Genomic DNA, 16,118 nt, shown 5'->3' on the forward strand with positions numbered 1-16,118 from the left:
ATACCCATGACATCAACGTTCGGGATTGCTCAAGCCAAGCTAACAATTAAACTTCAAGCTCAGGAGGATAAATTGCTAACCTGCAGGCATTGGGATGAGCGCATGGCCTGGCAGCCAGGCACAGAATCACACTGCCGTAGGGTCCGTGAAGTTTAGCTGTCAGCCTTCTAAAGGAATGAGCAGAGCTACCATAAAAGCTAGCCAGCATAGCCACAAACATCTGTACACCTACTGTCTTTTGCTGGGGAGACTGATGTTGATAAGAACCTAATGCTATTGAAAATGTAATTATAGAGTATGGGTAGGTGACTAGAATTTTAATTAGAAATTAATTAGTCACTGGGCAGTAGTTGGAGGAGTTCTGGCTAATGGATTCCTTGCCTGATCGCATCTTGCAGATTAGAAGTCTTCACAAAATTTCCACACACGTGATCATGGATAAAACTCACTTATCATTTTCCTTTTTTTTTAATACATAAAAACTAATAAGGACTCTGCAACATTCTTAGGTTCTTTTTTGTTTATACATTACTTTCTCTTTTCCCTCATTATTATGTTAATTTGTATTTTGACTTCTGCACCTGTACTTGCTTCCAGCTTTCTCATTTCCCTGTTGTTCTCTAGCTTTTCAATGGTAGCTCCTGTTGGAATCAGTCTGGCCCCTTTTATCAGAAGGAATTGCAAGCAATTGGAGCAAATTCCATAATTTGTGATTAAAATTGTCAGTACTGCTTCTTGCCACACTGTCACTTGTTCACCACCATGTATGGGAAACTTTTCATATAGTCATCTGCTTCTTTTCACATTTCTGATTGCAGAAATATTGAACCAAACCAAATATTGAAGCTGAAATTGCCCTGACTATAATACCTACTTCTTGAATCTTTCTGGATTCCCATCTATTTCCTCACATCTTTTCCATACCAGCTTGCTTTCAATAACTTTTATGTGTTTTGTCTGTATTTCATTCCATCATATTCCTCCCTGTTTCTTCTTCCTTCATTTATTGTGTTGCTTTGTCATTCACTGTACTCAAGGGATAATAATACTTCCCTTTTGCCAGCTGGTGTCTGTATTCTCCAGTTTGCCTAAGCTCATTGAATTTGGGGACATTATACTAACGATTTATACAGTGCCTTCAGTGCAAGCTTTCAATTTTCTTCTTTTCCTTCACTTTTTTTTTTTTTTTTTAAAGACAATATTCATCAAACACCTAAGTCAAAGCTGCTAATTGCCATCAGATCAGAGAGTAGGCTTGAGGAGCATCACTGCATCCTCTGCTTAAAGCGTGGTCTCTAGCCTGACTGGCTCTGGAGATTGTCAGCCTGGGCAGGTGGGGACTGTTTTGTGCCCCACCATCACGTAGCAGCAGCCCTAGAGAAAGTCAGGGAGCCACATTGGGTGGTCCTAGTACAAAGGCCAAAGAAAAAATGGCAGCAGCCAGGGGTCTGTGAGTGAATTTTCTTTTCAATTGTGTGTTAATGTATCAAAAAACTTGCCTGAAATGTGAGTTGTGATTGAGAAAACCTTTTATTCCTTTGAGTAGGGTAGTTACAACTGGATGATGAGTGAGTGGTAGGTCGGACCCATCAGGTACACTCATTGCTCTGGAAAAGTCCATGGGAATCAGTGCAGGCTGAACGAAGGCCCTGAAACACTGCTAGAAGTTAACTTAAAGCTGATCAACAGCTGTTGTGCAATGGGAGTCAGTGAAGATAGACTCGCTTAATTGCTCCAACTCATGTCTGATTTCAGAGGCTGATAGCAGCCCATCCAAACACAGAAGAGCGCTTAAGCAAGTATGAAAGATAAGCAGGCTGTTTAAGCAGTCAAAGGTAAAGCAGAACGACAAAGTACAAAAGACAGGCCATGGTTTTCTTCTCACTAGCTTTAAAAACAATTCTCCCCAGTTCATGTAAACACTGCCATGAAATTTTCCAGTGCTGCATTTTTTAGCCTCCCACACGCCTTCCGCAGAGTGCTGGAGAAAACCAAACGGCACGTGAGGCATTTCTGGAACATGCCCAGGTTTGGCGCCTGCTGTCCTTGTGCTTGCCTAAGCACCGCACTCAGCAAAGTCTGGTGGGCTGGGGTGAGCGGGATGTGAGTGGCCTCACCGCACGCGAGAAGGCCATCAGTTGACTGGATATGTTGTTTGTTGCAGTGCCCGGAGCGCCCGGAGCCCCCGCCAGCAGCCCGCCCTGCACCGTCAACATCCCCATCGCGCCCATCCACAGCTCGGCCCAGGCCATGTCGCCCACGCAGAGCATCGGCCTGGTGCAGTCGCTGCTGGCTAACCAGAACGTGCAGCTGGACGTGCTGGCCAACCCGCCGGCCGAGGCGGGGGGCGAGGGGACGGGACCCTTCCCGGGGGCCCCAGGGCGCTTCCCTGGCCCTGGCCCTGGGGCGATGGCAGCAGTGGCGGTGGCGGCCAGCGGGGAGCTGGGCCGCACCATCCCTGCACCCCCTGCCATCGCCCCGCCACCCCCCGCCATGGCCCTCGCCGACCTCCGGGACCACGGTGACCGTGATCACGAGCCCCCTCCCAAGGCCAAGGCCCCACGGCCGGGGCCGCAGCTGGTGGAAAGCGACGCGGTCGTCTTCGGGGCCGCCCAGGAGCTGCAGCTGAACAAGATGAACCCCCCGCCACCGTACCCCGGCACTGTCCCTCCCGCCGGGCCCCCGCCACCACCACCCGGCCCCCCGCCGCCGCCCCTTGACCTCTGCCTGAAAAAGGGGGAGTTCTCCCTCTACCCAGCTGGGCACTACCAGCCGCCGCTGGGGTACGAGCGGATTACGACGTTTGACAGCAGCGGGAACGTGGAGGAGGTGTGCCGGCCTCGCACACGGATGCTCTGCGCCCAGGGCACCTACACCCTGCCGGGGCCCGGCAGCTCCGCCACCCTGCGCATCACCGCTGCCGAGAAGAAAATGCAGCAGCCCTGCACCAGCGCCACCCTCAACCGGCTGACGGTTCCCCGTTACTCCATCCCCACCGGGGACCCACCGCCGTACCCTGACATCGCCAGCCAGCTGTCGCAGGGCAGGAGCATCGCGCAGAGGCTGGACAGCACTATCATTCACGCCACTCTGCGGAGGAACAGCAGGGAGGCGGCGCTGAAAATGGCCCAGCTGGTGGACGGCCAGAGAGCCACCTTGCAACTTCCCCCCAAAGCCAAGAGCAGCGTGGTGACGGCGCAGTACCAGCAGAGAGTACCCACCGCCCTGTACACCTGCAGCCAGTGCAGCAGCAGCGGCAGCACCGTGAGCGCTGGTGGTATGGGCAGCATGGCTAACGCCAACGCTAGCAACAGCACTTCCAGTATCGGTGGCATGAGACCTGATCTAGGCACGGGGAGTGGCTCCCAGCACAGCTCTGTCCTCGCTCACTCCGTCAGCACTTCGCCTCTGGCCTCCCAGTCCTCCTACAACCTGCTGAGCCCGCCTGACAATTCCCGTGACCGGGCGGATTATATCAACTCCGCCTTCACGGAGGATGAGGCCCTTTCTCAGCACTGCCCGGTGGAAAAATCAATACGGCACGTACCCGTGGCCTTGACGGAGGCTGCCATCAGTATAAAACGGCCACCGCCCTACCAGTGGGACCCTATGGTGAGTGAAGAGATATGGGTTCCTCAGGAAAGGACATCTCAGAGCTCAGTGCCCAACCCTCTAAAACCGGCTCCTCTCATCATCGGACAAGCGCAGCATCTGGATATGTCTCGAGTGCCGTTTGTCTCCCCTAAGTCTCCAACCAGTCCCACTGCCACCTTCCAGACGAGTTACGGGGTTGGCGTACCGTACCCAGGAAGCTACAGTGCCCCCCCCCTTCAGGGAATGCAGCCCCCCTGCTCCCCCAAAGAAGCTCTGGCGCCCACGCAGTTTGCACAGCAGGAGCCGACCGTAGTGCTTCAGCCAGGTTACCCGCCCAACCTCTCCTATTGCCCTCTGCCACCCATGTATCCGGGAAGTAGCGCCTGCTCTAGTTTACAGCTGCCACCGATAGCCTTGCACCCGTGGAGCTCCTACAGCGCATGCCCACCCGTGCAGAACCCCCAGGGCACTCTGCCCCCCAAACCGCTCCTCGTGGTGGAGAAGCCGGTCATGTCTCCCCCACCAGCGGAGCTTCAGGGCCACGTGGGCACAGAGGTAATGGTGGAGACGGCGGACACCTTCCAGGAGGTGCTCTCCTTAACTGAAAGCCCTGTTCCTCAAAGGACAGACAAATTCGGCAAGAAGAGCCGGAAGCGACTCGATAGTCGCGCTGAGGAAGGAAACGTGCAGGCTATCACCGAGGGCAAGGTCAAAAAAGAGGCGAGGACACTGACTGACTTCAATTCGCTAATATCCAGCCCGAGGCTGGGGAGAGAGAAGAAGAAGGTCAAGAGCCAGAAAGACCAGCTGAAGTCCAAGAAGCTGAACAAGACAAATGAATTTCAGGATAGTTCAGAGAGCGAGCCAGAGCTTTTTATCAGTGGGGACGAACTGATGAACCAGAGTCAGGGCAGCAAAAAGGGTTGGAAAACCAAAAGGAATTTGAGGACAGCCAGTGAGCTGGACGAGTTCAAGTGCCGTAAGGCCAGCGAGAAGGAGGACGGGAGGCTGGGGAGCCAGGGCTTTGTGTACGTGATGGCCAACAAGCAGCCGCTGTGGAACGAGGCAACGCAAGTCTACCAGCTGGACTTCGGAGGGCGGGTGACCCAGGAGTCTGCAAAAAACTTCCAGATTGAGCTGGAAGGACGACAGGTAGGAGGGTGGCAGCAAATGCTGCGGGTGGGCGGGCAGGGGGGAAAGCTGGGCCAGAATGCTGGCTGCCCCTCGCACGGCAGAGTGCCTCTAGCTCGTGTTAGCTACTCTGAAAAAACTTTGCTATGCACAGAAAGTAATCCATAAAAGCCAGCAATCAGATGTCTAGATTCAGAACTAAGGGCAAAGTTCAGCTGTAAAGTAAATTTACCAAGTATGTTTTGAATTACTCCAGTCAGACATAGGAGCAAAGGCCTCCTTTAATCTGACTAGCTTCTACTTCTGAAGGGAAGTATTTTTTTTGTAATAAAGTGCAAGGGAAAAATGCAACACATTTCCCCAGCTGAAGTTGCATTTGAAGTCAGTTATCGCAGATGATAGTTTAATGAACACTGCTCAGTTCTTGTGAGGGTCACACAGGCAAGCTCCATTCAACAGATAGCTAAGACAGACAGAGACATACAGTTAGGTTCCCTTGTTCAAAATTTCCCCTCATGAGTTACCAGGTCTCTGGGGCTGGTTCTTAATCCTAAAGGAACGAATGGGAGCTCTGACCCTCCCTTGCAAGAGCGGCTTGTGGCCTGCTATGGATGGCCTGTGGGTGGAGGAGTTTGTGGAAAGTTCAGAAAATCAAAGTATTTAGTTTTTGGCTCTCTCACTTCGGCCTGAATGGGACGTTACTGCATCAAAACCAGGCCATTAATTGATATAAATAAGTAGGACACCAAACTGAATATTGGGAGATATAGATCTAATTCCTAGTTCAGTTGTACCATCTCTGAACATCTCTTCTGATTTATTAAAAATGTCAAAGCTCTCAGCTCCCTCAGATTTAATTTGGGAGTTCAGAGTCTTAAATATCCAATGTAATGACCAGTGGTAGTCTCTTGGTTTTGTCCATCTGCAACAACTCATTGAAAAGGCAGTGACCGTGGAAGCGTGCCCATGAAAAACCACGCTGGCCATAGGCATTGCTGGTGATGGGACAAAGCCTGCCTCCACTTGCAGACAGTCTCCATTCTAGCTCAAGGAACTTCATTGCAGGAAAAAATAGGATCTGGGCTTCTCATTAAGCCAATGAAAAAGCAGCTATAGTAGGCCAACCTTCAGGTATTCCTTGCAGCAAAACAAGCTGAGTCGCCTCGCTTCACATTTCAAGCAGCTCCCACTGCCTCTTTGCTACTTCATTCTCAGTGTAATGATGTGCTAGGGAAATTTACACAAAAGAGGAAATATAGGTTATTGGGCATGAAGTGCTATGGTCAGGAGGCTTCCCTGAAAAGCTTCCCTTCCCTGAAAGCTTCTTCCTTTGAAAACAAAACCTCTTTTCCTCATGGGGTAATGTCAGGATCTCTCCAAGAGAGAGAAAATCATTTTCTTGCCGGAAGAAAGATGTTGGTGTGACCTACATCTGTTGAAGTCATTGGTAACAATCTGCTTACACCCATGCTTTATAGAGTCTAGCATGTTTAAAAGCTCAATTTATAGAGTCAAATTCTACAGCCAAGTACTCTATGTGGTCTAATATTGCTCTTCTTTGGCTTCATAGCCCATTCTGTGAATAGCCCCACTCATACTAATTGAGGATGATTAACAGAAGTGTTCTTACAAAAGAGCAAATATATTTGATTCTTCTCTGTTTACTTTGCTGTGATTCACTTTTTTTTGACTTTGTTCTCTTTTTCCTTCCCTCCTCCTCTTCCCCTGCTTGCCAGGTGATGCAGTTTGGAAGGATTGATGGCAATGCTTATATTTTGGACTTTCAGTATCCATTTTCTGCAGTGCAAGCCTTTGCTGTTGCTCTGGCTAATGTGACTCAACGCCTCAAATGAACAAGCAGAGACCAGAGAGAGGAAAATGTTGACAAAACCTTCTCATAAAGTCCAAACCGGAAAACGTCAGAGCAGCCTGCTTTAGGTGCGCAGAGGTGCCTGGGAGCGAAGAAGGCCGTAAAACTGGAAAAGTCTCTTGGTGCCCAAAATAAGGGCATTAACTCTAATCAGTCGCGGGGTGGAGGGTGGGGGGCTTTTTTCTGTTTTGTTTGTTTGTTTGTTTTCAAGTGTTTTCTTTTTTTAAAGCATCGTGCTGGGTTTCAGAAAGAGCGAAGGGTTGAGAGCCATTCAGTGTTATGTGGAGAAGTGTGGCTTTTGGCTTGTTGTGGTGGTTCTGCCGTGTTTGCTACAATAGCTGATGTAAGCTCATAGGGGGATTAAAAAAGACTGCTCTTTTTGATAGACTGCCTTATATCATGCTGTTCTTTTTAAAACAGGGAACATAACTTTTTTTCTGGTCCAGTTTGTACTACTACTACTACTACATCAAAGATAGCAGCAAAAAAAAAAAAAAAAGAAAAAAAAAGAAGCTATAATACTTGAAGACACGTGTTTCTTCTCTGATCTCTGATAATAACTGAGCACCACAAGTTCCAAGGAGGCTTATGTAGGTCAATATTTAATTTATAAATAATGATGTGTTATTCAGAAGAGAAACAAAACTGTTACCAATGGGTGGTTTTAAAACCCAGTGTATCAAAGAAATTGATGTCTGCTTGTTTTGTGTGCTGTTATTGGGGATAAACATCTTTCATTGGGTGACAGAAAAGAGAGGAAGAAATAATTATGAGCTTCTTTGCTCATATTGATCAGCAGTATTCTTCGATTTGGCCTGCAGCTGGGAGAGGTACAGTGTGGCCAGATGTACCTCCAAGGCCACTCCTATACATGCTCCTCATTTAAATGTGTTTACACTTTATAAACAAAGTTGTTCAAGTGAATAAGAAGGCCCAGTGTATTCATCTTCCTAGCAATCAATACGAATTGAGTTCCACAACATTGTACCTGTGCTAAAATTAGGAAGGAGACGGAAGCATAGCAAGTCATTACAGGAAGTAATTTGATCAGGAAAGCAAGGAAACAACATCATGTCTGGCAGGAGAACAAATGAGTTAAAAGTGGAAGGAAAAATTGGACAGAGTCATCCCTTTTATCACCTTCCTTCTTGAGTAGTCCTTGTGACTGTTGTTTTAGAATATAATGCTCCAGATAAGAGTGGCAAGCCACAGTTTAAATGGAGTGTTACAGGTGAAGGCTTATTAACAGTAGCACAGCTCTTTCTGGCTGCAGTTTTTTCTGGTGGACATGCAGACCTGCTGAGCATTTCAGAAGGGTTGCTTGCACAGAAGAGTTTCTGTGTCGTCCATTTTTTTGTGTACATGTTTATTTGCTTTCTCTCTTTCCTCCTTGCCTGCATTTTGCTATGGAATATGTTCTGATACGGAAGCAGTTTCCCCAGTAATACACAAAAACGTAATTCTTCATGTAATTGTTTGGACATTAGATTACAAAATGTAACTGCAGATTTCCTTCAGAAATTACTCTTTTGACATGAAAGGCACACAGAGGAAGATAGGTTGGTTGAGGTGTTGATGGCTGCTTTGTCTTTGTCTTTCATCCAGTTTAACTTCTTACTTGAAAAACTGTATAACTTAAGATGAATAGATGTGATTCTCTCATTGCTTTTTTAAAATTCTAGCAGTAGGACAGATCTGTGTTGCACTTGATTCCTTCTAGACAAACATATCACTGAAGAGAGGACCCTGCTGTAGCAGAAGTTACCAAAATGCAGTGAGCTAGTAACTTCTGCTCTGCTGAGGCTTCTAAAGCTGTGCAGCACAGAGGCAACGATACCAATCAGAGAGGAGTTTCAGGTTGCTGCCAAGAGAGATGACGAGGGAGATCATCCACAGGTAATGTCCTGCAGGGTGAGTCCAGGAAGAACCCTCTGCAAGGTGGTTTCCTTGGAGAGAGGAAGTAGAGGTAGGAAAGGAGGAGGGGGGAATAGTTGGCTCCATGCCTGTATTATGCCAAAGCTCAGCAGCTTCTGCTTGCATGTCAGGCACAACATTCCCCTTGGCATCTAACAGACTGCTGTTTGCTTTAATTAATTAATTTTGTTGAATTTCTATCCGTTGTCTGGGCCCATTTGTATTCCTTCTCACATGCATGACTTACTCAGCAGTTTGCCTGTCTATATGTGTAATGTGTGTGGGACAGAGGAACCGACATGGATTTGGTCCTGTTCCCTTTTAAATCTGTGGAAATTGTTCTCTTTGATTTTTGTGGAGGAAGCACTATTAAGCCCCTTGTTTATATTGAGTTACATGCTGTCCAAACAGTCAGTTGAATTCTTGGGTCCACTGATTTAAGTACCTGAGAAGGAAAGTTGGCTGGTTAGTGTCCTTTCCTGCCCAAAGGTCTGTGCTAACCAGTCAGACCCTAATTAGAATGTAACAGGCGTATGCAGAACGCCGTAAGACAAGAAACATATCATGGCATGCTGAAAGGAACATTGCCTGGAGTTTTAAGCCAACATTTTTATCACATGCAAAGAACGGGAATTTTTTTTTTTCTTTTTTCTTTTTTTTTTCTTTTTTTTTTCTTTTTTTTTTTCTTTTTTTCTTTTTTTCTTCTTTTTTTTCTTCTTTTTTTTTCTGAACGAAACCTAATTTAAATAGAAGGACTTCTGTGTGCAGTTTCTTTAACCTTCCAGGGAATAGTATACCTTTTTACTTGGTTCATAATCATTTTTTTCCAATTAGCAGCAGATTTATGCTAATGTGAAACCAGAAACTGAAACCAGGTATATCAAGTAACAGCATTAGTAATGTGGTTTCATTGCCCAGGGTTGGGATTGTATCATTCTGGTAGCACTTACAAAGATCCTTGGCATAGAAAGAGACATGTTTTTTGCCCCCCAAAAGCACAAGGAATAACTATCATAAATCGGGAAAATAAATACAATTTCCAATCTTCCTGTATACTCATCAGAAGGTATTATAGAATAAGATAATCTTTTGTCTTTTTGAAAATACTTTGACAGAGTCCCTTTAATTGAGGATTTTAATGGTGTAGGGAATACCCAGTATTAGAGATATAAAACTATAATAAATATAAACTGTCCTCAAATATGTAGAATTGTAATGAAAGAGGTGGAAATTATGTAAATTCTGAGAGTGGTACTGGAACCTAAATTATACAAAGAACAAGTGAAAGCAACAGTTCTTTTATTTTTTCATTGAGATGCAATATGAGAAACAAATTTAAAAGCTCCCCACAAAATAATCACTTAAATCCTGAAGACTGCTGCCAATAGATAGATTTTACATTTTATATTTAGTTAGTAAAATCCAGGTTTTCTGTAGATAACTAAGTTCTTCTAGGAAGAATGTAGCAAGGTGTTCAGAAATATGTAGTTCTTTTATACATATACACATGGTAATTTCCAGTGGTTGAATATGTTTTTCCAAAGCTTTTTTTTTTTTTTTTTTTTTCTTGGTTGTGCAATAATTGTGACAGTCCTAGGGGTTTTATGGTTTTTATGTTGTTGTTGTTTGTTTTATTTTGCCTTTTTTTTTTTTTTGAGGGATTTTTAAAAATAATTTAATGCAGATTTCCTGTTAACGTCCAAAAGACAAATTATTTATCTTGTGCAATGTAATAAGTGATTTAGGGATTATTTTATTACTATGTATCAGTGACTTATACACACTTTCTTATTTATATTTAAAGAGCATCTTTGTAAGTAATTGTTTGCTAGCTGTATGTTTTGCTGGGAGAAGTTCAAAATGCAGATAGGAAGACCTGTTTTGGTGTATATTATGCAAAATTTCATAATTCAGGCAGGCAAAAGTATGTTTTTGGCAGCTGAAAGCAGTGAGTTTGCTCTGGAGGACTGTGTAGACTACAAAGAGTGTAGACAACTTCTTTGGGACCTGCAGAAATCTGTCCTTCTGCATTGTGTATTCTCCTGTGTTTCAACCTATATATTTCAGCTGGGAGTGCTTTTAAAAATATAAAGCTTTCCTTCTTCTTTAGTACAATGTTTTTATCTCTTGAGATATAAACTATGGTGGCTTATGTGATAAAGGAGGGTATAATACAGGCTCGGTTTGTAAGGAGTTCATTGCATAGCTTACTATGGTTTAGCAATGGCATACTTCATTGCTGCGCAGAGACACACAAACTCGCTTGGTATAAGCTGGCTGTGGCACGAGAAAGAGTACAGCAGTACGTGTTGCCCTCTGCTCAGACTAACATGCCCCTTCAGCTGGGCTCAGCTGATTCCAACACAGCCACAGTGCTGCTGCTGATAGCCAAGCTAGCGCTGCGCAGAGCTGACTGAGCGGAGCCCTGACACTGCCTACAGCAGCTTGGCCTCTTTGAGGTGCTCTGCCTGGAGGAGCAGGCTTTTCTACACTCTTTCTTCCAGTTTGGCTCCAGTTGCAGCATGCAACTGCCACAAGGTTTGGCTTTAGGCAGAGAAAGCTCCACTGTGTCAGCTGGTGGACATTTGGAGTCAAAAGTCTGCTCTGCTGGAGCTGGAAGGGATGCAATGGAAAACCTGATTTATTTAAAAAAAAAAAAAAAAAAAAAAAAAAAAAAGGCTGTTATCCTCAAAATAAAGCTCCTAACAGAATATGAAGATGGTACTTAAAGTCTTGCACGAAGTGTGCCACACATGGAGCGACCAATTTTGTCTTGAAACTGGGAATATCATGTTATTACAATGCTCTGAGAAAGTAGGGGAGGGAGGGAGATGAAAGAGTCAAAAAAGGAACTGGCACGTTAATAGTTTTGCACTGAGTTCCAGGGGCAGCAGTAACAGGTGCCACGAAGTGCCTGAATGTTGACTGTCTGACAGTAAATCTGCACAAAGGGTCATCCAGTTAGTTAGCCTTCTGTGATGCAGCCACAGAAAAGTAATTCCACATTTCTCTCTCCAGTTTTGTTCCATTATTTCTATGAAGATTCAAGAAGGCGCACAGGTGTCAGGTAAAGGTACCTGCTGAAGCCTTGAGCCTTGACTTTCCACAGGCCCAGGCTTTCCTTGATGTGTTTTTCTAGTGTCCTCTCAGAAATTCCAGACAAATCTGGGAGCTTGCCCGGTTGTTGCCTCAGACAACTTCTGTGTGTTTGCTTTTTTTTTTTCAGCCTGATATGTGTAATCCTATGTTATCTTAGTGCCCTGTTACCTGTCAGCAACAGTTTAAATCCTTGTGTGAAGGGAGCAATACATGCTAAAACTGACTTGATTAAGAGAAAAAGGAGAGAAGACAGAGTAAGTTTTTATTAGCTTTTAAGAATGTGTGTGGCAGAGCAACAGTTTGGAAATCACACATTTCTGCAGAGCCCAGACCAGCAAATCTGAGTTGGAGGTGAGTAGCAGAGGAGCCATTTGCTTGGTGTGCTAACAAAGGGCCAGCTTCTAGCCTCACTGGGTGGTTACACCAAAATACATAACAGTGGAATCTGACCCCAAATGTACTTTACTGTCACTGTGTGATTATAAGGTAAGAATGACTTACTTGACCCATATACCCACTTAAGAAAATCATGAAGCATTAACCAGCAACTATGTTGACAGTTCTGTATAAGGCCCCCCAATGAGCACTAGAAGTAAAATTGCAGCCACAGTAGTCTTTCAGAATTTTATCTTTTATTCTCATTTCTAGGACCTCACAGGAGATTAAGCTGGTTTTATTTAGAGGTTGGCGTACTGGTTTTCCCAGTAGGGGAGAGCAAATAATATCACGCTGCTGTCAAAAATGGAACAATTCTGGTAGAGGAATTTTTTCATTTTCAATCCCTTCACCTTCAAGGCAAGCACAATCTTCCCTCAGCACATACCAGTCTGGAGTCCTACTGCCCTCGGGAGTAACGTGCAGGTAGGCACCACAGGTCTTTCTTGAAGGCTTGGAATTCACATGCATCATTCTTGAAGGAATAAGATTAATTGCCACTTCTGAATGATGGGCTACGTGAATGATTTTATCTTAATGTTATTTAATTTTCGTCTAAAAAAATCCTGCAGAGAAGTTTAAGATTAAAAGACTCAGCTCTGCATGTTGCCTGGTACCTCTGAAGATGTATTAGGAGAACATTTCTTTGGGCTGTTGGATTGTTGCTACATTTACAAGGTTAGATTTTTAAGACAAGAGCAATTAACCAAATAAGAGAACGAATTAGGATTCAGCGAAGCAATTCTTGCTATGAAAATTTAAAACTTCACACTTTAACTTTTGATTTTTCATATGGATCTATAATGACAGATCTGTGCTTCCAGGCAAACTGATTGTTATGAAGCCTCTATGCAAATGCAAAGGTTTGCTGACCCAGAGCTAGCTGACTGCAGGATCAAAACATGATTTTGTGAGAGTTAAATAAAAGAAAACACTAAATACTTACCTGTCCAAAGTGCTCAGTGAAAAAATTAGATGGTATGATGTTAAAGCCTGCCGGTTTACTCTTAATCTTTGCCCTCCCATTTACATAACTACAAATTTAAAAACATCTAATTCAGCGATTCTGAATCCTGACAAATGTTGTTTATTTGTAGAATATTTTTCTTACTGTCCAAATAGATGGTTGTTTCTGGTAATAGGGATTAATATTAAAAGAGAAACATTTTCTACCAGTGTGCAGACACCCAAGTTTCAAGTATTTCATTGAGATAGCGCTCGATTTGTAATTCTTTCTATGTTGTTTCAAGCTATTTGTTCAGAACTTTCCTAATTTTCCCTTCATTGATTTTATTTGCTTGATATGTGTTTTGCCTTTGGTTTCCCTTCACTTCACTGTTTCCTCATTCATTTTGTCATTTTCTTTTTGTGTGTCGTGCATTTGGGAAAGGGTTTGTCTGTTCAAGATCTCGTTGTTTGTTGTAGATAAAATATATGGTGTTGTGGCACAGCATGGAGATGCATCTGATTGAAAAGGCACTGTAGTGTTTCCTGAAAAAGTAGCGGAGTTGCATTTGTTTATAAATGCATTATTTTGGTACTACAACTTTGAACATCATTTTGTGTGTTTTTTGTTTGTTTGTTTGTTTTTTCCATTTCCTTTTATTTAATGAGCATACATAGTCATGCAGGTGCATGCGTTTTTAAGCTAGCAAGCCCGGCATGTTTTTCTTAAGGCTTTTAAAAATTTGGTACACAATTTGTGTACTTTTACGTACCTATACAATTTTTTAAACATATTTTTGGGAATCTCATGTTTTCTTTTTTTTTTCCCCTCCTCAGTATACCATGGTATAACTGGTTTCCCTTGTACTTAAATCATACTTTGGTCTGCCTCTCCTTTTATGTATCTTGTGTACTAGATTTTGCAGGAGGTGCCTAGAAAGCATTGTTGGTTTCCCTAGAAAAATGTGGTTTGTCCAAATTCTTTACTGTCTACATGATTGAGAGATGGACTGATTGCCCTATTTTTTCCTTGATGATTTGGAGTTGTAAGAGTTGTCCAGCTGTTGCTTAATAAAATTTTGCAGACTAGAAAATTCCTGACTTGCTTTTGTTACATTCTGCCTCATGTCAAACACCTTAAATGCTTTAAAAGCAGATGACAAACCTGCACTGGAACGACCTGAATAATAAAGAGCCAGATGCCCCTGTGCTTTCTGTTTTCAATAACAGGTCCATGAGTTCCACTGGACCTGATCTGTGTACCAGCCCATCATACTTTGTGTCATTCATATGGGAGGATGGATGGCAAAGGTGCCCTGGTAATAACCTTCCTGTCTGCCTGGATTTCAGCCAGTTCTTGTGCAATTTCTCCTCTGCTGGCTTTCCTTTCTGAGGAGATTACCTTTGGGTTTTGTGGTACTTCTCATATTGTCATTGATATGTTGGAAACTTTAACGTTACCACAAGGGATTCCTCTGTCCTGTGATCTTTAATAACACAATAAAATGCTGTGATGGTTAGCGTTCCTTCTCTGGTTTTTAACTAACATAAACATTCTGGGGGCTGAGGAAATAAAAAGGTAGCACAGTAGCTTACCTGGCATAATGCACGTCCCAGTTGTGGCATAAATGAGAGAATCATGGTGTGGATTCTCCTAGTGAGGTCTCATAACAGGCCCGGGTTCTCTGTGGAGTTCTACAGGGGTCTCTGCTGCATTCTGCCCTGTTTTCCCCATGCTTGGGTGTCCTTGGAAAGAGCCTGAAGGAACACTGAGGTGCAAAGGTTACTGATGACATGAAGTTACTCAAAACGTTGAAGGCAGTGGCTAATCATGAAGAATCGTAGAAAGTCCTTATCAAACCTGGCAGTAAAATGGCAGGTGAAACTCAGTGTAGATATACTGTAACGTGATGCACATGAGGAAAAAGAGAAGTCCTAGCTTCATGTTTACAGTAATGGTTTCTCAAATGACCTCCTCCACTCAGTACAGACATCTAAAGTTTGACAGATAGCTCTGTGAAAACGTCAGGCTGGTGCTCAGCAGAGTAAAAAGAAGAAAATAAAATACTCAGAATGATTAGGAAATGAATTGACAGCAAAACAGAAAATACAAGGTCACTGTATAAAACTGTAGTTCACTATACTTTGCGTACTGTGCAGTACCGGTCCCCTTGTCTTAGACAAGGTGGATGAGATCTAGAGAAGATTCACAGGAAGGCAAGAAGGACAATTAAAATCATAAATCATCTTCCATCAGGAGTGGCTGCGAAGGCTGGGACTCCTCAGCGGGGAAGAGACGTCTTAAAGGGACTACTAGGGATTCACCAGAAGAGGAGCACTGTGGGAGGGCAGGTAGGGGTTGTCTCTTCAGAGCACTTGGCTGAAGGATGCTGTGACACAGGAAGTTCATAGCAATTCCAGCAAGACTGGAAAAGTGCAGGAAGGAGAGATCTGTGGGAATACTGAACGCACTACAGCAGGGGCAGAGAGTTCCCTAAGCTGACAGTAGTCAGAGGCTGGGGGAGCATTAGGGGGAAATACCGTATGAATTTGTGTAGTTCCTGCGCTTCCCGAGGAATCTGCAAATGGCTTTTGTAAGTGAGAGAACACTGGGCTAACACGGATTCTCATTTTGAACCAGCGTGACTGTTCTCACGCCAGCATTCCTAAAACAAGCTTAATCCTGGAGCGTAGTGTACAGTGCGGGCAAGTCTTCCAACTTTGATTTACTGTATGTCACAGTTCAGTTGTGTCGTCAGCCATTTCTGGGAGGAAAATGCCACACCTTTGTTGGCTTTGCTTTTTGACTATTGATGTCACGTACGTAGAAAAGTAAGGAGAGCGCAGCTGCACTGTGCTAATAACACGGTTACCTGCTTTCTCCGGAGATGTCTCCAATTCGACTGTTCCAAAAAACAGTGAAGTGACATTGTTGAAACTAACACTGTCAGCACTGCTCTCGAGTTGAGCATTCAGCAAAACAAGCAGCATAAAAAAGAGGGAAAGGACTAGCATGGGAACATGCAGAGAGATGGTAAGATTAATATTACTTGCTGAGCTCTGAAGAAAGGAATTTTCATTCTGGCAGCTACATGGAAGAAAAGTCTTGAGAAGAGCTGAATCTTCCTAT

At 44.1% G+C, this 16,118-nt stretch overlaps 1 protein-coding gene across 1 annotated transcript in view; it reads left to right on the plus strand.

The window, feature by feature from the left end:
- Positions 1 to 14,082, plus strand: part of TULP4 (TUB like protein 4) — a 156,326-nt gene extending 142,244 nt beyond the window's left edge. The window contains exons 14-15 of the mRNA XM_035320030.1: positions 2,165 to 4,746; positions 6,462 to 14,082. Coding sequence (XP_035175921.1) covers positions 2,165 to 4,746; positions 6,462 to 6,578 — 2,699 coding nt within the window. The 3' untranslated portion in view covers positions 6,579 to 14,082. The remainder of the gene's footprint in view (positions 1 to 2,164; positions 4,747 to 6,461) is intronic.
- The last annotated feature ends 2,036 nt before the right edge of the window (positions 14,083 to 16,118 follow it).

Source organism: Oxyura jamaicensis, chromosome 3 (genome assembly GCF_011077185.1).
Source record: "Oxyura jamaicensis isolate SHBP4307 breed ruddy duck chromosome 3, BPBGC_Ojam_1.0, whole genome shotgun sequence".
Lineage (NCBI taxonomy): Eukaryota > Metazoa > Chordata > Aves > Anseriformes > Anatidae > Oxyura > Oxyura jamaicensis.